Source organism: Apodemus sylvaticus, chromosome 8, assembly GCF_947179515.1.
Source record: "Apodemus sylvaticus chromosome 8, mApoSyl1.1, whole genome shotgun sequence".
Taxonomy (NCBI): Eukaryota; Metazoa; Chordata; class Mammalia; order Rodentia; family Muridae; genus Apodemus; species Apodemus sylvaticus.
Genome location: NC_067479.1, coordinates 52,734,271 through 52,756,931, shown reverse-complemented (window position 1 = coordinate 52,756,931; position 22,661 = coordinate 52,734,271). Strand labels below are relative to the sequence as shown.

Sequence of the window (22,661 nt, the reverse complement as noted above, 5' to 3'; positions counted from 1 at the left end):
AACGATTAAGAGTTACTGTGTTCTCCCCCTAGAAGCTCCAACTCAAGCAGGTGCAGAGAAGATTTGAAATGAAGGTGGAATTTGAAATTTCTGCTCAGGTTTCTAAACAAACTGCTGAGTTACACACAAGCGCTCTCCACAAGATAACTGGGGGAGGCAGGCTGGTGTACTAGAGCCTCATTCTCTTGCTGCCTTCTGGAAGCATCTGAAGCACGCTGTAGAGGTCTAGAGGTCCAGTGTAATAACGAACACACTTGGCTCACCCCGACTCACCGCGGAAACAGGGGCCTCGCGAAAAGGCTCTCGGGAGTGGCCTTGTAGGGGAAGGGCGGGTCCTTGGAGCTCGGACTCCCTGGGGGCGTGTCCGTAGGGCAAGACTGCTGGGAGAGCGTGCGCCCTAGGGACAGAGTCTCAGAACGGGAGCAGCCCAGGAGCGCGGACTGGGGAGGGGAGGGGGGAGAGGGAGGAACTTTAGGGCGGGGCCGGGAGAAGGGGCCAAGGGAGGGGGCGGGCCCAAAGGGAGGAGCCTCTACTTGGGACCCGCCCTGGAGGCCGGGGCGGGGCATATGGTGTGGGCGGGTCTAAGGGTCGGGCTCAAAAACGGAAGCCCCACCCTTCTTCCCTGGCGTGTTCGGAGCTACCCTCACCGAGGTAAGGTGGAATGGGTCGCGAGTCCCAGGCATTCTCGATTACCTGGTTTGGGGTGGCTGTGCTCAGACGCCTAGACCTGCGGTGGTGATAGCAGCGGGGAATGGTGACGATCTCTGCACCCTTCCCGCCGCGGCAGGGCAGGCCTGGTCCCGCCGGGCCTGCTAATCGCTTTAACTTCGGGGAGCTGGAAACAATGTGTGACCTGGGGCGCCAGGCTCGCGCGGAAGCTCGGGTTGGTGGAGTGCCCGCCGGCGCTACAGTTCGCCGAGCACTCCTGCGCGGAGCCCCGGGATCGCTTTCCCTCCCGGAACCTATCCTGGGCTGCAGGCGACTCCACTAGGGCCCTAAGGCGTCCTCAGCAGCGCGCGCCAGGCCGGCCGTACCAGTGATTACAATTCAGGTGTTAGCTACCCTCAATAGGTCATTTGTGGTTGAGTCGTCCGATAGTTGGCATTTGTTTTTGAAAATTAATAAAATTCACTATTTTTTATGTAGGCCATATTAGGCCTAATGGTGCGCTACCTATAGGCATTCTTTGAGAAGTTAAAGAAAGAAAAAAAACCAGGCTTCTATAACGGTATTGTTTGTAGTGGGACATACTCGGAAGAAAGTAGACTAAAGCTTGGAGGTGGTGGCGCACGCCTGTAATCCCAGCACTTGGGAGGCAGAGGCAGGCGGATTTCTGAGTTCGAGGACAGCCTGGTCTACAGAGTGAATTCCAGGACAGCCAGGGCTATACAGAGAAACCCTGTCTCGAAAAAACCAAAGTCCAAAAAAAAAAAAAAGAAAAAGAAAAAAAAAAGTAGACTGAAGAGTTTTAATTAGCTCTTAGCTATATATGATTGCCATGATGATACTGGGATTTTTTTTTTTTTTTTTTTTGAGATGTTGTAGTTCTGACTGTCCTGGAACTCAACTTTGTAGACCAAGCTGTCCTCCAACATAGAGATACACCTGGTACTTCTGGGATTTAAGATGCGTGCAACACCGAAGCTTTTAAAGTTCAACTTTGAAACATTTTAGATGTAAGATAGGCTGTACAGGCAAGGATCTGGAAGTAGAACGTTGGCTTGAAAACGAACAACCTAAGTTTAATTTTTGATTGTGTTGGGTTTTACTATATCGATAGAATAGAAGTACATAGCAATTCTGGCACTAATGCTTAAAATTTTGAATATAAAAAGACATTTAGCTTTTTCTGCCTGGATGTTGTGGTTGAAATTTAGGGACTGTGAGTTATGGGGAAGTATGTGAAGAGAACTGGGAAAGGGGCATGGGATGGGGTGGGGGTAGGAGTGAAATAGAGGCAAGGAAAGAGAGAGGGAGGCTTTGAGTAAAGAAATGGAGGTCAGTACTGTGAATTTGTGCCCTTCCCAACGCAGCAGAATGTGTCTATTCATCGTGAAGCAGCAAAAGTATGTTTTCATTGTCAAAGGTTTGTGACTAAACCTTAAGTAAGCCTTGTGACAACTGTATCTTAACAAGTGGGATAGGTCCTGAGAAAGGCTCAGCCTTGTGTGAGCATGCAGGAATGAGTTTATGCAACCTAGATGGTTCAGAGTATGAACATGTACAATGTGTAGACTATGGTAGATATGTGCAGATCTAATACAGTGGCAGCCACTGGTGTGTCTACAAAGGAGGCATAGTAAGATATGGTATAAAAGATCCTCAACAAATAGAATGTCAGTAAAAGAATGTTTTTTGTTTTTTGTTTTTTGTTTTTTTGTTTTTTTTGTTTTTTTTTTTTGTTTTTTTTTGTTTTTTTTTTTTTTTTTTTTTGTAGCTAGAGCTTACAGGTCTAAAATAAAGTCATAAGTGCATTCTGCTATGAGTCAGGGAGTCTAAGCAAACCGGAAGCCTTGGGATATATTCGTAGATTTCACAAACAAGCTATACTAAATTTATTTTAAAATATTTTTATTCAATAATAACCTTAGCACACTTTAACCTTTTATTGTATAAACTTTGTAGTTTTCAGAACTATTTAACATTATACAGTGATGCAAACTATTTTTTTAATTTTATCAGCTTTTTTTCTGTTTTTAGTTTTCATAAACTTTCTATAAAAAGGAAGACATAATCCCACAGTCTTCAGGGTTGGTTCACAGGAGCAGTCCCGTCAATATTACTGTCTTTGGTGGCCACATCTCCCCCCATGGAAGAGCTTTAGGGGGCTACATACACTTCTGTGGGAGCTGTCCTCTCTCTCAGGAGCAGTTCCTTCTCCACAATGCATCATGTCAGGAGCACCTGCGTGAGGCTCTTGCGGAGCTGGGGAGGAGCCGGTAGCTTACTTATTTCTCTCATCTTAGATTTGACTGTCAGTGACTGATGCACAGGAGCATTCCTTCCCATTGAAAGAATCCATTTGGCATTTAGTTCCATGTTTTTAAAGTGTTTAAGGAGCTCTTGAGCTTTGCGAATGGTTCTGTGAAATCTGACCCTGGGTGCTGTCTTTGCTCTACAGCTATGTGTGTCCTGGCTGATAGAGGTTTCCAGTTCTAATACACTCTTACAGAATCACTGTCATAAGTGTAGGAATGTCCTTGACTAACCCCCCCCCCCCCCCACTGTCTGTATTAACGTAGATTAGGGAGCCGAGAGCTTTTTGTCCTATGCTGCCACATTCCCAGGTCAATAGTCATCTACCTCAAAAATGTCTCTGAAAATACAAAGTGTGTGTTACCTCTGGGTAGCCTATGCTATAGTAAACATGTCACGATTACAATCCATTATTTCTTCCTTTTAAAATATTTTTATTTTAAAATCTTCTTTTAAAACATTTTTGCTGCCATTTAGTGCAGACAAAAATTTGTCTGCTCTTTGGTGCAGACAAAAAAGCCTAGCAATTGGATAGGTAAATTGAACTTTTATTTTTGTGACTTGGTCAAAATGATAATAATATGGCTTAGAACAGTTATTTTTCACACAGAAAAGTTTTATTGAAAAATTTAATTACCTAATATATAATTACATCTTGTTTACTTGATTTAAAATTAAATTTATAAATGAATAATAGGAGAAAATGTTTAAAAACTTGATAGAATATCAAAGAAAGAAAGAAAGAAAGAAAGAAAGAAAGAAAGAGAAAAAGTAGAGTTTAAAAATTACTTTAGCCCTGTTTCTTATGGCCAAATGAAAGGTTCTGACTTAGAATTAAGCAATGGTCAAAGAGCAGAGGAATTAAAATACCTTTGGTTTATTCACATAGGTGAGTAACAGTTTAAAATGATACAAAAAGGAAAGGGTTTTTTTTTTTTTTTTTAAGTCGCTCAAAGTATGGAAGAAGCTTAAAAAAATCCCTCATTGAGTTCTGCAAATAACAATAATTCTTAGGCGCTTCTTAGGACCAGGCTTGTGCTCCACAAGCCATGTTTTAAGGAAGCAGATGTAGTTTTTGATAGACTTTAAGGAAACAAGATTTCATTGTAGAAAAATTTAGCAGACAAATCGTATTCTTTGGTCTCATTCCTATGTATATAAAAATATATATACTGTCTGCCTCCGTAATGTTAATATTTTAAGCACATGAATGTGTAAGAATAATTGAAATTTAAGTAGAATAATAACATGCTATAGAATGCTTTGTCCTGTTCATATGACAACTATCCATGTGACAGATAAGTAATGTTTGCAATAATAAATGAAACATTAAAAGTTAATATCTCATATGTTACAAATCAAGCTATCTATGAACGGAGGAGACTTTATCAATGTGTAACTACATTAATCCTATGGAATTGGCTCATCTGGAATACCTTTTTTTTTTTTTAACAAAAGAGAAGAGAAAAGAAAACAGAAAGTTCCATGATCCTCTTGGTAGCAGTTCCACAAAGCTGCTAAGATCTCTGATGTCAACCTACCAAAGTTCAATCACAGTTCTCCAATGTACAACTAAGTGTCCAGATTAAGAGACAGGCCTGAAATTACTCTTAATTGTGTAAAAATATTTCCAAAATTCACTTTTCACACGAGCGTTACACTTCTTTTTCTTAAATTGGAGATTTTATTTATTTACATTTCAGATGTTATCCCCTTCCCCTGCTTCTATGGTGAAAAATTTAGTAGACAAATCGTATGCTCCCCCACCCACCCACCCACCCACTCCCACCTCACAGTCCTAGCATTCGTCTACACTGGGACATCAAGCCTTCACAAGACCAGGGTCTTCCCTCCCATTAATGGCAGATAAGGCCCCTTTAACTCCTCCATTGGGGTCCCTGTGCTCAGTCCAACGGTTAGCTGCAAGTATCCACGTCTGTATTGGTCAGCACTGTCTCTCAGGAGACGGCTATACCAGGCTCTTGTCAGCAAGCACTTCCTGGCATCCGCGATAGTGTCTGTGGATGAGATGCATCCCCAGGTGGGGCAGTCTCTGCATGGCCTTTCCTTCAGTCTCTGCTTCACTTTTTGTCCCTGTATTTCCTTTAGACAGGAGCAATTCTGGATTAAAATTTTGGAGATAGGTGGATGGTGTTACACTTCTAAGAGTAGCCTAGAATAGCATCCAGTCAGCACCCAGTAAGTGACATCACTGATAAGACCACCAATGTGGTAACAGGTCTTCCTGGTGTCTGTCACTTTATTTTATATTTTATATTATATAGAAAGTGCTTCAAGGGGTAGGAAGGAAATCTCTCCATGCTAGGTATACATCAGAATCAGTTCAGTTCTTCTGTATATAATACGTATTTATGACAAAAAATTAGTTTCCAGTTTTTCCATGCTTTTTCTATTGAAACATAATATATTTATTTGTGTTTAAATTTATCTTCATATGAGAATCAGATTGATTTCAGAGAAAAGAAATTAATACCAGGCTTCAAAAGTTTCTGACAACAAAGTAGTCCTTAGTTTACAGCCAACAGGCTCACATTTGCTTGTTGATTTGTTTGGAAGGAGAAATATTGATCAAACAAAAATCTCTTGTCATTTTCTTGCAAAAACTCATAGATATTCATAATAAAATGCCTATCATGCTATAAGTATTCAGTAATTTTCTAAATTAATCAGTAACTTAAGATCTGTTTTGTAAGAGTATGAGGCAGTCCACAACAGTAACAGCAGCAAACCTCACAATATGGACCTTTTCTAGAATCAAGCAAGCTCCCGTGGCATACTTGTGAGTGTGAAAACTGTTGTGTTTAAATAATTGATCTGAGAACAGTTTTGTTTCAAGGGTTTCAGAAACTAAAATGCCTTTACCAGGTCAGGCATGTGATGGCACATGCCTTTAATCTCAGCACTTTACTCCCAGTTTCAAGCTAGCCTGGTCTCTAAAGTGAGTACCAGAACATCTAGGGCGTCTAGGGCTACGCAGAGAAACCCTGTCCTGAGGGGAAAGCCTTTAATTAATGGGATTCCTCTTTGTCCCAGGAGAAGAATGGCGCTAAAACAGATTTCCAGCAGCAGGTGCTTTGGCGGGCTCCAGAAAGTTTTTGAACATAGCAGGTGAGTGTAAGATGCCTCTCGTTTGGTTTTTATTATCTGCTTTGTTGTAGTTTTAAACAAAACTTTCACTTATAAACCTGCTTTCTCTCCCTGACCTGCACTGTCTCTGACAGTGCCACCAAACTTAACTGTTTCTGAACAGTTGAGATGCTATGAGATACAGGAGAGCCTATAGACTGTCTTCGGGTTTTGGTTTGATAGTCTTCTAAAATTTTCTGGAAAGTCATCTGTGTTACTGAAAATTCAGACAACAGCTTCCTTGTGAATCTTCTAATGTATTAAAGAAACCTAGACTTGATTAAAGTGGCAGCATAGACAGACATAATTGGCTTCTACCACCTCCTGAAATCTGATTATATGTCATTATGTAAATGCATTAAATACACATACATATACAAATGCATTAAATACACACACACACACACACACACACACACACACAAATGCATTCAACACACACAGCTCATCATGTGCATATGCACCAAAGGAGACAGAGAAACAGAGGACAGGATCAATATTTTGTATGCAGATAGTCACATGCTATCTAACTTATTAGCAAAGCCTAAAAAACTAAATTCTAAACTGAGAAATGACATATTAATATAGATTCCTAAGATGCAGTGACAACACTAGAAAGATAAAAAATGGAGCTGAGGAACAGGATAAGTAGTTAAAAGTTTATTTTGAAAATCAGAGAGCTCTCAGATTGTCTCAACATTCCATGTAGTCAGATTGCTGCTTTCTCAGGTCTGGCCACAGACTGAGGGTTTACTGTCCATCAAGGGGGGAACTCCAGACACAATTGGTGAAAGACGAAACAGTGCAAGAAGAACTTTTCCCAGCGGCTGCCAACATTCTATGAGTTAGGCTTTTCTTCTCAGGAATTTGACTACTTCAGGAGAACTGGTGTTGTGATGGAGACCTTTTAATACAATCACCTGGCCACACCCTATTCAGCAGTGAACCTGATTAGCAACTCACCAAGCATTCTGTTGTAAACCATACATTTAGTGTTTCACCGAAATATTAGTAGATGTCTGTTTAGGCATAAGGGAAAGGCACTGGGGGAGAAGACTGCAGAACACAGACATGAGAGAATCACTGACCTCAAACCCTAGTGATCAATGCTATTAAAAATACCCAAGAACAAAGTACCCAGAAATCAAAATTTGATAACAGATGACAGAGCTCGATTGAATTTTCTAGAAAGCAGTATAAGGTAAAAAGAGTAAATAAGAAAACTAGACCAGTCAGAGTTAAAGAGTTTGAAAAATAAAATTGTGTTGCTACAAAGAATAAGTAATTCACTAATTCTACAGCTGGCAAGATGGCTCAGTAGATAAAGGCATTTGCCATCAAGGCTCATAACCTGAGTTCTTTGATCTCCATGTCTTAGTCACTGTTTCATTGCTATGAAGAGACACCGAGACCAAGGCAACTCTTAGATAAGAAAGCATTTTAATTGGGGATTTGCTTAGACTTTGAGAAATTAGTTCATTATCATCATGGTGGGGAGCATGGCGGCCGGCAAACATAGTGCTGGAGGAGTAGCCAAGAGCTCTCTCTCTATTTGTAGACTTGGACTTTTGAAACCTCAAAGCTCACCCCTCCCAGTGAAACACTTTCTTGACAACACCACACCTTTCTTTTCAAATAGTGCCATTCCCTCGTGACTAAGCATCCAAATCTACGAGTCAGTGGGGGCCATTCATATTCCAGCCACCACGCCCCAGGACCATGTGGTGGAAGGGAAGAGTGGACTCACAAGCTACCCTGAGTCCTGCACATATACCATGTGTACACACATGTGCACTAACACAGTAGATCAGTAAATAAATGGATGGCGAATAATTCTAGAATTCTTAATGTGGTCAAATTGAAAAGTTTATCAAGCACCATGGGTGAAACCACTAACAACGCTGTGAAGTGTCAGATCATTGGGAACAAAGAAAATTCTAAACATTTAGAGGGGAAATGGGTTAAGGTTTTGTGTTGTTGCTGTTGTTTGTTTGCTTGCTTTTTTTTTTTCTGAAAATAAGGTTAGTTCGTGAGCCATTCCAGAATCAAGGAGACGGTGGTGGTGCCTTCAGTTCTGAAGGATGAGCCTGTGCCTGGCCACATGTCATGTGGAGAGAAAGGAAACAGTTTTCATATATGTCCCGTGAGCTCTTTTCTGGAAGCAGCTGGGCAGCACGCTTCCCCAGAGGGAGGGACTCGGCTGAGAGCCAAAGACAAGGGATCGGAGACAGAGTTCCCTAGTTTCAGGCAAAGTAGCTCTGATAAAACATTCGTGAAGACAGCAGAAGGAGGTGGAACACCTCGGTGCCTAGAAGCAAACACAGAACTGAACAGACATGTTTTTGGAACCCATTTGTACAGGAGTTGCTTTAGTGTGTCATGTCTCATAGAAATAAAGACTTTAATGGAAGTGCTACATTGAGAATTACATTTAATTAGGCTTAGGCTGGGGAATAGCTCAGTACACTAAACTGGCTTCATTCTTTTTTTAAGGAGTTAAATACACACCTTAAATATTGGTACTTCCTTTGACTGTTAAACCACATTTTAAAAAATTCCTTACTGTATATTCTTCCTTTTTATAAAATGCTAAATTATTTCGTTTCTGTCCTGATTAATGAAGGGCATTAATCTTTTCTGTGATGTTACAGTGTTGAGCTGAAATGTAAAATGAAATTTGCTGTCTACCTACCACCCCAGGCTGAGAGTGGAAAATGCCCTGCTCTTTACTGGCTCTCTGGTGAGTATTTTATTTGTGAATTTCATAAAGGAGTTCTGCCGTACCTTTTTATTGTGACCCACTTATATACTTTTTGAGTCATTTATTAGAAACTTTGGATGGGGCTGGAGAGACAGCTCAGTGGTTAAGAGCACGCTGGGCTCTAATAGAAGACTCAAGTTTGGCTTCTGGAATTCACATCAGGCAGCCTACAACTTGGTGTCGCTGCAGATCCAGGGATCTAACACCATCTGCTAGCTTCTGAGGGTAACTTAGCTGAAAATGTAAAGTTTAGCACTCACTGATAAAGGTTTGGAAATCTTACACATAATTTGTACCTGCCTGAGCATTTCTGGAGTTTACAAAGACCTTAGCAGTCGAACAGAACAGTTCCAGATGGAACTGGAAGGCAGAGGTTAATAAATCATGCATTAGAAACTACAGAGAAGTAACTTCCTAGATGTATCTGACTACTGAACTCCACAGTGCTTCCCTGCAGCAGCCTACGGAGTCCAAAGAACACAGTCTTCTCAACCACCATTAATATTCCCAATCAGACTGGACTCAGACAGTGAGAGCCAGGACCGTGAGCGCGCTTCTGACCTCCTGTGCTTACTTCTCTTCCATATACGAGCACATCTTCATCAGAAGCAAACATAAGGAGAGTTACAGCGACTGTCACACATACTATTTTCCCTCCCTCCATGATTGTTTCTTATGTTTACACATCCTACCCAGGCATCTATCAAGGAGATTCCCCTAGTGCCAGTGTGTGAAAAAGAAACATTTTAACGACCAAAAAAAAAAAGAAAAAAAAGAGCATTTCTGTCTTAGTTTCTTTCTTTCACTATGATAAAACAGAATGACTAGAGGTGACTCACAGGAGGAAGAGTTTATTGGCTTTCAGAGAGGCTAAGAGTCCATTGTGCCAGGGAAGCATGGCACAGGTGAGCGGCATGGCATGGCACAGCACGGCACGGCACGGCGGCAGGGGCAGGAAGCCGTGACATCACACTCAACTGAAAGTGGGAAGCAGAGAAATCAGACTGGGAGAGAGTGGATTTATGCTCTCAAAGCCTCTCCCAGTGATGGAATTCTAGTACGTAGCTCTGAAACGTCCCGCGATGTGGGAGCTCTCTGCACACATGCACCATGGCCAGCCTGGTGTTGATCCAGGGAAGCAAGAAGGAAATTCAGTTCAGCACAACCCAGTAGGCAGTGTTGGTTCTAATTTCCAAAGTCTAACTTCAGGTAGTTTATTTAAGACATATTTAACCACAGCACAATGTGGTGAAAAAACTTCCTGGTGGTAATTATCTCAATCCTGTGTGCACAAGAAAGCTTAAGACATAACTGCATTGAAACTCTTCATAACATATGTGTGACATATTGGTTCTATAGATTGCACATCTGACATCTTCCATAAATATAGGTTGTATAATTTGAGTGAGAAAAACAAGCTTATGATTAGGATCTGAGGAAAGATGTGGTGTGGTCTCAGCCACACAGATAGTGACAAGGTCACCAAGGTATTAACCAAATCTGCTCTCAGCCTTCTGGATGGAAAACAGGTTAACATCTCGCCCATTGAAGAGACAACCCTGTGGGTTTAATGTTCCTGGTTCCCCAGTGGTTTTCTGTGAGCACAAAGACCTCCATGCCCCCTATACCCAAACAGTGCCATCACCTGAGGACTATGAGGGGTATTCCTCATCCAAACCGCCATAAATTTTGATTTTCTTAAAAGCATGTTAGACATGCCAGCGGTAGTAGCAAAAATTAGATATTTGATTAGAAAACATGCTAATTGTACAGCTAAAGATATTGTAGAAATCATGTAATTCATAGAAGACAGGTCCAGAGAAGCTAAGTACTACCTAAGGTCACATGCAGTTTTCAGAGTTAGTCCACACCTGTGCTTTTTCTGCCCCTTATTTGTAGTGAGCTAGTAAAGTCTTATCCTTCACTTAGAGACCCAGCTCAGAATTGAAATCTAACAGTGCATACCATCTGGGCTTTGTGAGTATAAATACGGTTTCTGTTTGTTTACATCAAATGACAGGATAGCTGCATTAGTAAGATGCAGGAAATAGACCTTGGAAATGAAGTCCGGATTGCTCAGGTGCCATTCAGGGGACATTACATATAGTCATATATGATCTGCTGATGAGGAAGAGGCAGTCAGTTCTGTCTCTGGTTTTCAAATGAACAAGTGGAGGTGCAGGAAGGATCTTATCTGAAGGCAATTCTGTAGGTGCCAAGAGCAGTCAGCTGTCAACTTTAATGTTACTGGTTATGAGTAGTCTTAACCCCTAGTCTGTTGTGGGCTAATAAGTGTAAATATTTTATAGTTAGTTTGTAGCATATTCACTTCAGTAAGCTGCATTGCTGCTAATATTCAGATATTTAGCCGTGATCTCTGGAAATCTGGTTCACCTCAAGCATCATTGCTGGTTCACTTTGCCTGCTCTCACATCAGTGTTAGGCACCTAAGAACACTGAGCCAGCTGACCTTCTATATAATAAAACATTAAAGCTTATAGAATACTCACAGTGTAGCTTAACATAACAACCTTTTTCATCTTCAGGTTTAACTTGCACAGAACAAAATTTCATAACAAAGTCTGGCTATCAGCAAGCTGCCTCAGAACACGGCCTCGTGGTCATCGCTCCTGATACCAGCCCCCGTAAGTATCCTTGATCAAAATGCTTTATAAATGGCTAAATCTTTAAATCCAAGGTCTATAAGTAGAGTAATACCCATTATACTGTACCTCTCAAGTTTCTGCTGTTGTTGTCTTTTGGTCATTTAAGCAGCATCTCGACTCTGAAATACCATCCTGGGAGTAGAGTGGGGAAACTCGATGAAATCACTCCAAAGAACATTAGGAGACATTATCACCTTAGGATAGATGTCTGTCTCCTCAAGGTCATAGTGGTGAAGAGAATGGAGGAAGTGTTGGCAGTTGGGGAGAATTGCAGGGAAAGCATCACTATACAGTCATGGAAAGTAGCGAGCATATGAACCACTTGTAGCAGAGTGAGGATGGGGGATGTTCAGGCCAGGGAGCTTACCCTGACTCCTAGATTCTCTGGTTAGGGGCCATTCCCTCTTTCCTCATTGGCCAGCACAAGTGTCATGTACCATTCAAGGTAAAAAGACACAGAAAGTTGAATCCCATTATGTATCTCAAAAAGTAGAAGAAAATTCAGTGTTCCGTGAACGTCCCATTGTGTGTGAGCTCACAGTCAGCTACCAGCTTGGGCAGCTGGGGTTATTTTACTCTGCAGCCTAGGCCGATGGGCTGACTAATGCTGTCTCAGCCTCCCAGGCACTGGCATTATAGGTATGTGCCACTGTACCCAACTAAAACTAGCATACTGACCTCGGGGACTTACTGTAGTGTAGGTGAAAGTCTGACCTCTTCCTTGGTAGGTGGCTGCAATATTAAAGGAGAAGATGACAGCTGGGACTTCGGCACTGGCGCTGGCTTTTATGTGAATGCCACTGAAGATCCTTGGAAAACTAACTACAGAATGTACTCTTACGTAACAGAGGAGGTAATCTAGTTTGTCTTGTAATTATTAACTGATGGCCACTGGGGGTTTGGTTTCACATACAAAACATTTCCAAACCTGAGAATTTTAATACAGGAATGACACTGGAAAAACTATTTTAATTTAGGGAAAATTCCAAGATTTTCTAATATTACAGTTCCTGCAGTTTGAGTTAACAGTAAGTTTAGATTAAAGGACTTTTATAATTATATTCAGATCTGTCACACCTCCCAGGTTATCTCTGAATATTGCACACAAAACAGCCTGTCATGTCCTGGAGCTGGTTCAGTCAGGCGTCTCATGTAGCAAGAAGGACTTGATTAGAAAGGGAAAATGGCAAAGCATGACTTCTCTTAATATTTATATTCAGTATATGCATTTCCTGGAGTTAATCACACATATCATAAAAACTCAGACACAATTAAAATTTAACCATAATACTTTGTGGTTAGTTGTTCATTGTTTTGGTGATAGTATCAAACTCAAGATCTCATGCATACTAAGCAAGAACTTTACCATTAAGGCACACTTAGTACCTAGTCACCCATAATTCTTACACACTAGACAGCGATTATGTTTTGGTGGGGCTTTTACATTTTATTGATTTGCGTTTTTATATTGATTATATTGGTATTTTTTTCCTGCTAGCATATGTTCATTGTACATTATACAAGGTTTCAGCAGTTTCATGCAAGCAGTGCCCCACAAACAGCCCTTCAACTTCTCCATTCCCTCACTGCTGGTTATTCCTCTATCAGACATGTCCAACCTGCAGCATATGGCCACATGCATACTGGGATAGCTCTCAATGCAGCCCAGCACACAACAGTAAACTTATTAAAACGTGTGGTCTGTGTATGCTTTTGTGCTTAGTCCCATTCCTAAGTGTGGACTCTGTAGACAACAACATCAAGTTGCATTTGAACACTCTACTTGCTTCTTTCATGTCATATGCACATAAATGATTTTATGTATCTGTATATCCACAAATGAGAGAAAATGGAATTATCCATCTAACTTAATCTGCTTAACATGTTATTCTGTAATATAGTTAGATTTGTTTTCTTCGCAAATGACAGAATTTCATTCTTCATGGCTGAATACAGCTCCATACATATGCACTACATTTGTTACCTGTTCTGTTGATGGGCATCTAGGTTGATTCCATAATCTAGGTGTTGGGAACAGTGGTGCAGGAGACCCTGGTGTGCAAGTTTCTCTGATGTATTGACTACTGTGTGGGTCATCAGACTCAGGCTGTCGGGTTAGAGGCGAGTTCCTTTACCCTCACCAGCTCTGCGCACGTTTAATTGAAAAGTGTAATCAACGCCTGCCATTTTCTTGTTCGTTGTTTGTTTATCCCTGCTGTGCCATGGTTTATTCTTGACTCAGGCCTCATGAATGTTTGCATTTCTCTTTAGTACATGGTATTGCTTCATGTATCCTCTGTCATGTTGGCGATTACAAACAGGAATGCATTTATACTTACAAAGCTCAGATGGTATGCACTGTTAGATTTTGTCTGCACACATATTTTTCAGTGACATATGAGTAGCCATTGTCTACCTGAGGGGTTTTCTTCTTTTAGTCTTCACCAGTTCAAGCCGCTGTACAGTTGTGCTTCTGAAGTACTGTGTGCCACTATTACATATTACTTTGTAAAAGTCTAACTTACCTCTTCTGAACATTTTATCATGTTATTAAATTCTTTTTAGCTTCCAGAACTCATAAATGCCAATTTCCCAGTGGACCCACAGAGGATGTCTATTTTTGGTCACTCCATGGGAGGCCACGGAGCTCTGATTTGTGCTTTGAAAAATCCTGGAAAATACAAAGTAAGATAACACTAGCTTCATTGATAAAACACTTCTGGGGTTAATAGGGAATTTCAAAGACAAAACTTTTGAAGTAGCCGTAGAATTTGGAATTAAACATTTCTATGGCTGGGGGTTTTATAAGGTTGGCAGAAGACGTTAAACTTGACCACATGACATACGCTGTAAGATTATATGCATAAGGATTCCATCAGAATGAGTCTTGCTGGCCTGACAGACATAGGAGAACATACAGCTATACAGTGCTCTTCCAGACTGTACTGTTGAACATGGCTTTCCTCGTGATTAGTCTTGATTAGATGGTTAGAGCTCTCTATTTCATTATGTGACTTGTTCTCTCACGAGACACGTCTTTGTAATGCTGACTTTGATTGGCTACGGTGGAGAACACTCATATTTTAAGCACTTTATCTTCCTGGTGCTCTGAATGACGGTGAAATGCAGCCTGGTTGAAACTACCTCAGCATCCCCATCCCTCCCCCACACGCTTTCTTGAAGGCTTTGTAGTGTTTGTTTTTTTCTTTTAATGAGTCAAGATTGAAAACCTACAACGGAAACACTGAATTCAGCAGCCGAAATGGAGTATGCTTAACAGGGATTGCATGCTTTAAAACCCAGGCTGTCGAGCATCTTAGATCAGTTCATCTGTTTCCTTTCCTTTGCAAGGGCGGCAGTCATTTGAGGATGCTGCTGAGATGCACAAATGTGCAGAGCAGCCCCATAACACACATAATACTAGAGCATAAGCGTTCAGTTTTCCAATCTTCATACAGCAAGTCAGTGGATTTATGGTCTAAAGTAGACAAGTGAACTTAGGTTTTTATTTTTATTTTTTATTTTTAGCCTTTAAAAATAGGAATAGCATTGTAAATAATATATGGTGAGCACTCTAAAGCTAAGAGATACCCTGTTGGCCCACTGAGAACCAACGTCCAACCAGAAAGCTGGGTTGGAAATGCCAGCATGGTGCAGCAGAAGAGAAATGCTTCTGTGGTACTGCAGAAGAGAAATGCCTCATTTAATGGCACGTTCACTAAGGAAGGCACCAGCATAGATCATCACAGCTTAAAGAGTAGAAACTATGAACACAAACTTCTGTTTAAGGCATCCTTGCATTAAACAGTTTGGTCTGTGAGGTTTTGAAATATAGTGTACAAAGCTATGGTGCGAAGAGGCCACAGTTGTAGGGTTTTTGTGTTAAGCCAGATGTAGCAAGTTGCAATCATCTGTATTTGAATTAGCAAAATATAACTTATTTTTAAATTTCCTTTTGTCTCTGAAGTCTGTGTCAGCATTTGCACCAATTTGCAACCCTGTGCTCTGTCCTTGGGGCAAAAAAGTTTTTAATGGATATTTGGGACCAGATGAAAGTAAATGGAAGGTAGGTGATTGACCACCGTTTCCGTACTCATTCTTAAGCGCGTGTGCGCGCGCACACACACGCACACACATACACACACACACATTGTACTTGTATATGTTGACTAGTATATAGTTACTCCTCTATGCTCATGGGTTCTACATCTATGAACTAAAACTAAAAGAAAGTTAGGTTTTAGTTACGTTTGTCATTACCATGTTCAGACCTTTTCCCATTGTCTCCATACACACACACACATTGTACTTGTATATGTTGACTAGTATATAGTTACTCCTCTATGCTCATGGGTTCTACATCTATGAACTAAAACTAAAAGAAAGTTAGGTTTTAGTTACGTTTGTCATTACCATGTTCAGACCTTTTCCCATTGTCTTTGTTCTCTGCTACCTCACCTTAACCCCAGAAGGAACCAGGACACTCTAAAGGTGATTTTAAGTACTCAGGAGGACATGTGTTGGCTATATATAGGCAAGCATCGCTGTTTTATATGTTACTTAAGCATTGTAGGTGTTGAGATTGCTGAGAGGGCTCCAGAACCAATCCTCATGGACAACTCTATAATAGTCACCTTGGTTTGTAGTGGTTCCGAATCATGGAAGAAACTACTTTCTGTGCTAGTGATAGCTTTTATAGTTCTAAGTTACCATTACTTCTAAATTAATTTAAAAAAATTAAATTGGATATCAGACTAAAAGTTAAAAAATAATTTTTAGTTTAATTTTGGTTCTAGTACAGTCTATCTTGGAAAATATCGCTCTGGACACTTTTAAGTTTTCAATGTTTCTTCATTTTACAGGCATATGATGCAACCTGTCTCGTGAAGTCCTATTCAGGTTCCCAGATTGACATCTTAATTGATCAAGGAAAAGATGATGAGTTTCTTTCAAATGGGCAGTTACTGCCTGATAACTTCATAGCTGCCTGCACAGAAAAGAAAATCCCTGTTGTTTTTAGACTACAAGAGGCAAGTATTAGGAAACCTTAGCCTGATCTGCATAGCAACACTTTAAAAAGCAAGATTCTGTACAATTCTCTTAACGTTGTTGTAGATACTGTAAATATAGGGTGCTTCTGGCAGTGAGAGTTTTTAATTCCATTAAGGTCCCTGAAATGAAGTTTGTGAGACCTAAGAACAAATTTGATTTAAATAAGAACGCGTCTGACAGTGAGAAACAGGAGCAGTTTTGCCCTTCATCAGGCTGCACAGGAGCTTGAGGCCTGAGTGAGTGGAGCCTCAGTTTCCCCAGCGTTGGGTGTCTGTCCTTACGGATCCACCAGCACTACCCTACAGCATGGCGCACCGCTCCCTTGTGAGGCTCATGTGCACACTGGCCTCTGACTGAACGCGGTCTGGTCCACAGGCTGCTCTCCCTTCTCTGTGCCAGGGCGCCGCCTGCAGTCCTAGTGCCATAGAGGGGACTGCGGTCGGCTTGCAGGCCTTCGTGACTGTCCACGTCCACCCTTTTGTACTGCTCTAGTTTTAGAAATTTTACTTTTATTTTTTTAAAAAACTATCCATACAGTTCAGAACATATTATAAACAAAATGTCCATTTTAAGGTGAAAGATGAACACTGAAAACCATATATGATCATGGTTTATAAAAACTTACTTGTTCAAGCTTAAAGGTAATGAATGTGTCAGATGTCTACCTAAAGTCTAACTGGTGAAGCTGGCCTGGCCAGTGTGCTGTGTGGTCCTCTGCAGTTCACACCGTGTGATCATGACATTAGCTCATCTGCAGTCTTCCTTCTAGCAAATGAGGTCATTCCTTTGCTGCGGTTCTATTTTATAGATACGCCATAGAGAGCACTCTATGTAAATGTCTCACCTGCCATCTTACTGTGTGGTAGAGCAGGGACTGTTAAACAAGATCATGACCACAATTTTTGTCCTGTCATCGTTCTGGCCTTTTATAGGCTGTGTGCTGAAGGGATGAGTAAGAGCTCGCCCAAGGGGAAGCTGGGCATAGCGTGCTCCCTCTAGAGCTTACACGGGATTAGTAAGTCTATGTTCACCAGGTAGTCTGATCATGTGCAATACATAAAAATGTATGTATGTGTGTGTGTGTGTGTGTGTGTGTGTATGCCTCTATCTCTGTCTGTCTGTCTGTTTGCACACAAATTTTTATCCCATATATTAGGTCTGTGTATGTGTGTGTATTCCATCCTTAAGTAATACCATTTTTTTAAGTTTATTTCAATATTTCCCATCACAATCGCATTTAGTTCAGTAGCCAACCCGAGAAGCCCCAGTTGCAGTCTGGTCCTAGGTTGGTGCTGTGTTTAACTGCATCACGTGTGGCTCTAAGCTGTGATCATATTTTGTTCAGACAACCTTAAGTGTATTAGCATGCTGGATGTTTGTGTGCTTCCCCTGAGGCTGGGCCAGGAAATGCTGATTTTTCTGTAGACAAAGCTCTGCCCCAGCAAAGTGTGAAAATATCTGGAGTTTGCTAAACAGCAGGCTACAGTTAGAACATGGGTGACGTCGTCAGTGAGGAAAAAGCAGCAGTGTGTCAATTTCTAAAATGCCTGTCTGCACCCCAAGCAGGGAAGAGCCAGGACCGAATAGTAAATTCTTCTACGAGCATAGGAAATTATTACAATCACGATCACAATCTTAAAGTGAGGTACAGTGTGTTGGTTCATTTTCCTCTCAGCAAAGGCAGGAAGAGTAATCTTGCAGTGTGAAGCAGAGTTCATTAGGCTGTAATTGGATGAGCGAAGCGCACACTGCAGAGGCCACCGCAGACAGCTGCTCAGCTCCTGGACCTTAGAGCCCCTCAGGTCTGAGAGCTGGTCTGTTGGTTAGGTTTTTTGAGTTGATTCTCTTGATGTGATTTTTGACTTGTTTTTCACTGACTTAATCATTTGATTATAAGTAAAACTATCTTCATATAAAATAGGAATTTTGAAACAATTAAGCTGACAAAACAGGTTTTGTGACTGCAGCCTTGCCATGCTTCGCCTGCCTTTACTGTCTGTCATGTCAGATATTCTCAGCTTATGTTTGTTATGTTGCTTGTCAAAAAAGATTGCTCAACAGGAAAGGATTAGTTCATGAGGATACTTATTTATTTCATAGAGGTTTAATTTGGGGCTCTGTGGCATCTAAATTGGTTTTAAAAAAGCATTATGTAGTAGAACTCTGACAGTGTAGGGACTCTGATTCTGAAAAAGTAGGGCCTCAGCTGTCCCGTTTTTAGTTACTGAAGTTACAAAATGAGGAGAAATGTTCATGGCCTGATGCTGAAGAAACATTCCGAAACAGTATTTCCCTCTTGGAGAACAGAAGCCCCCTTCAGGGCAGTTTTGAAGATCCTGGGACTGTTTGAAGCTCGGTACATCTCTGTCTCTGTGTACGGCCATGACCTAGCACCTAGTACCTCACAATGAAGGTCTTCCAACCGTCTTCCTCATTAACTCAAGGGTCAGCCTGAGCTTTTCCAGTTGGACCTAGGAAATACGTCGGGAGGCGCTGCCATTTGATGTAGGTGCCACGGTGTAGTGGAGCCCTGCTTCCTTTCCAAGAGCTCAGTGAGGACTGTGTGTGTGTGTGCACTCCCACAGCCAGCCTTTGCTGCTGAGCAGGTTCCCTTGCAAAGTTTGCAGGAGAGGAGATATGACCTTTAAGTGTCGCTAAATATAGGTGATCGCACAAGCTGCTTAATAAACCAAACTAATTAGTTTAAGAATGTAGCAAAAGGAGCTCATTTAATAAGACTGATAACTAGAACTCGAACCCTGTCATGAGTGGCACACTTAGCTCAGCGGAGCTCCAGGAGCTCAGTGTGTTCTCTCACCTTTTGTTGGCACTTTTAAAACTCCTTCTTGTAGTTTTAAAACTCTATGGCAGGTAGCAGCCATAACTAACCAGTGAGAAGTAGAAACCAAGTAATTCCAGGGTGTGGTCTTGACTGTGAAGACCCTCCAGTGATGCTCTTCCACACTTGAAGACAAGGTATTGATTATTAAGAGGTTACTGGGAGTCTGCAGTAGAAATGATTTCCTGTTGAATCCAGGGTGGATGGCATCTCCACCCCTCTAGCAGTGGATAGAGTCTAGCTGGGTAGAGTCAGCTCAAACTCAGCTGCTTAGCACATCCTGTTTTCCTTCTGCTTGCCCTGTTTGATGGAGGGTTTAGTCTCAGATAAAGATAGGATATGGGTAGGAGACTGTTTTCCTTTTCTTTTCTCCCCGGGGTGGGGGCTGCATGTATGTTTGTGTATGTAGAGGCCAACAATGAACTTCAGGTGTCACTCCTCAGACACTGTCACTGTTTCAAAAAATGATACAATCTCTCACCGCCCTGGGAAGCCAGATCAGCTACGCTGGCTGCCAGCGAGCTCTAAGGACTCACCTCCTACACTAGAACTACAGTGCAGCCACCACACACCAGGCTTTTTTTTTTTTCATCCCCTGTGGTTCTAGGGATTGAGCACAGGTCCTCGTGATTGTCCAGCAAGCACTTAACCAACCGAGCCATCTCCCCAGACCAGAGACAGGATTCCTAACTTTGATGTGTGGTGGCTACGATTGACTTCTTAAACAGTGTTAAAGCCTTTAAGGCCTTTCTCCGGATTCCTTGTGTGCACTTCCTTTGTTTTTTAATAGTTGCTATTATGTTAATGGCAAGTGTGCTACCTCTTAGGATTAACATGTCTAGCCTGTGTTTCTAACCTGATTCGGCTTCCTGCCAGTGTGGCCACATATCTCCTTTGTACATGTAATTAGTGGATTATTGCCTTTCTTTGCACATTAATGTCAAAACTAGGTTATATAGAATGCTTGATTTCCCTTCATATTTTTGCTGCTTTTTAAATCAAGTACAAAGATGACAACTTTGATTTTGATTAAACTGTACTTAAAATACTTGGACTGTGTACACATAAATTACATATATCTCCTTCTCTTGACAGGAGAGGTCAAGAGAGTCCTAAGAGAGATGTTTAGAACTGGAATTTCTGAATGGTGGGTCAGTGTCTCATTCTGTCTTCCAGGGTTATGATCACAGCTACTACTTCATCGCAACCTTCATCACTGACCACATCAAGCATCATGCAAAGTACCTGAACGCATGAAAAGCTCAGATGGGAGAATCTCGACAGGATGCTGACTAAAAGATCTTGGATTTCCTCTCAAAAGATCATGCTCCTGCAACTGAATAGCTTTTCTGAATAAATATATCAAACTTTCTGGTTTAAATAGTTATTTTACTCTCAAAAGATCATGCTCCTGCAGCTGAATCACTTTTCTGAATAAATATATCAAACTTTCTGGTTTAAATAGTTATTTTACCACTATTCACATAGGGGTTTAATGCCTGATAGTTTTTCTGAGTCATTTGGAAATCTGTTAAATAGCCTCGCGTCCTAGACTGTGAGCACCATTCTCTTGGTAGTGTATATCCAAGGACTTAAGGGAATTCAGCACAGACTTCCATCCCTTCAGACATTCGTCCACCCCCTCTTCTTACTGTGTACCTTTCTCTCCTGTCTATCAAGGATCTGATTTTTAAAAGGTATTTAATAGCCAATCATTAAGAAGACAGGAAATTGGGCCCAGAAGACGAGTAAATACAGACCACTCCACAGCTGTCTGTGGCAGACTTTCTCAGCTCCAGTCCAATTTTTAATTCCCTATTGAGCTGAATGCATTTGTAAATATTGTTTGGGGGTTTGTTGAGTCTCTTGAGATTATATAATAAGACCCAATCTGAAAATAACTTAAGGAGATACACTGTATGCTACTATAAACAATATCTTAGTTACATGGAAAAGTTTAACTTGGTGAGCATACAGAGAAGCCATTAGTCTCTGTCAATACCCGCACTGCTCCCAGAAGAGCTGGATAGATAAGCTCTTGAAACATGATACGAAGCCCGATTGCCTTAGGTTTTTTCTGTTAACACAAAGGTTGTGTCTGTCCTATTTTGCCTTTTCTTGTGTTTTAGGGTAAAACCCCATGACCAAAAGCAGCGTGAGGATGAAAGGGTTTATTTTATCTGACTCTTCATAGTCAATCACTGAGGGAAGTCAGGGCTGGTATTAGACAAGTGAGTACTCTTTCCTGGTTTTCTCTCCGTGGCTTGCTTAGCCTGCTTTCATAGAATACCCAGGACCACATGCACAGGGGCAGCATTGCCATAGTGGGCTAGATCCTCTCAATCAAGAAAATGCCCTGACAGACTTACCTACAGGACAGTCTAATGAAGGCTAAATTCTGTAGCTGTAAATACTGCTCCAGGTTCTTTGTCATAGCAGCTTTAGGGTGTGTATGTGTGTGTTACAGTTTCAAGTTTGTGTGTTTGTACGAGTGTGTGTCTTTGTGAATGCCCAAAGACCACGTCAGGCATGGTCTCAGAAATGCTGCCCATCTCCTTCCAGACAGGATCTTTCATTGGTCTGGGAGAGAGGCCGGCCTCTCTAGGGTCCTCCAACTTTGTCTCTTCAGTTTGGAATCATCTACCCACCACCACACTGGGCATTTTTAAATGAGGTCTGGAGATTGCGCTCACATCTTCATGCTAGTGAGATAAGTTCTTTACTAGCAGCTATCTCTCTAGCCCCAGTTTTAGGGATTTTTCTTTCTTAAATAGAAGTATAAACACCATGACCAAAAGCAACTTGAGGAAAGGATGGCTTTCAGCTTCCAGTTGTGGTCATCACAAAGGGAAGGTGGAGCAGGAATTAAGACAGGCACTGAAGCAGAGACTGTGGAGGATTACAGCCTGTGATTTGTCAGCCTTTACAACCCAGAATCGCCTGCCCTGTGGGCCAGGCTCTCCCGCCTCAATCAAGAGTGCCTCACAGACTTGCGCATGGGCCAGTCTGATGGCATTTTTCTCAGTTCAGGTTCCCTCTTCCCAGATGACTCTAGCTTATGTCAACTTGACAAAAACCCAAGCAACATAGGTTATATGTGCACTCTGTGCACACTCAGCCAGGAGTGCACAGTAAATGATGGTCAAAGAAGGAACACGATGCTCGTCAACTTTAGTAGCTTCTGTTGCTGCGAGAAAATACCCTGAAAGCGCAAACTCAA

At 41.5% G+C, this 22,661-nt stretch overlaps 1 protein-coding gene across 1 annotated transcript; it reads left to right on the top strand.

Annotated features, from left to right (window-relative positions):
• Positions 1 to 547: 547 nt before the first annotated feature.
• On the top strand, positions 548 to 20,893 carry Esd (esterase D). Its single transcript, XM_052190954.1, has 9 exons — positions 548 to 651; positions 6,031 to 6,105; positions 8,775 to 8,863; positions 11,431 to 11,529; positions 12,279 to 12,403; positions 14,116 to 14,235; positions 15,518 to 15,616; positions 16,413 to 16,580; positions 20,618 to 20,893. Exons 2-9 carry the CDS (start codon positions 6,038 to 6,040, stop codon positions 20,696 to 20,698), a joined length of 849 nt encoding a protein of 282 aa, XP_052046914.1. The 5' UTR covers positions 548 to 651; positions 6,031 to 6,037; the 3' UTR covers positions 20,699 to 20,893.
• The last annotated feature ends 1,768 nt before the right edge of the window (positions 20,894 to 22,661 follow it).

Excerpts from the sequence above, each read along its gene's own strand:
- Esd (XM_052190954.1), top strand. The coding sequence starts at position 6,038 with ATGGCGCTAAAACAGATTTCCAGCAGCAGGTGCTTTGGCGGGCTCCAG. Across the intron at positions 8,864-11,430 it reads TGCTCTTTACTGGCTCTCTG|GTTTAACTTGCACAGAACAA; the intron begins GTGAGTATTTTA and ends TTTCATCTTCAG. Across the intron at positions 14,236-15,517 it reads AAAATCCTGGAAAATACAAA|TCTGTGTCAGCATTTGCACC; the intron begins GTAAGATAACAC and ends TTGTCTCTGAAG.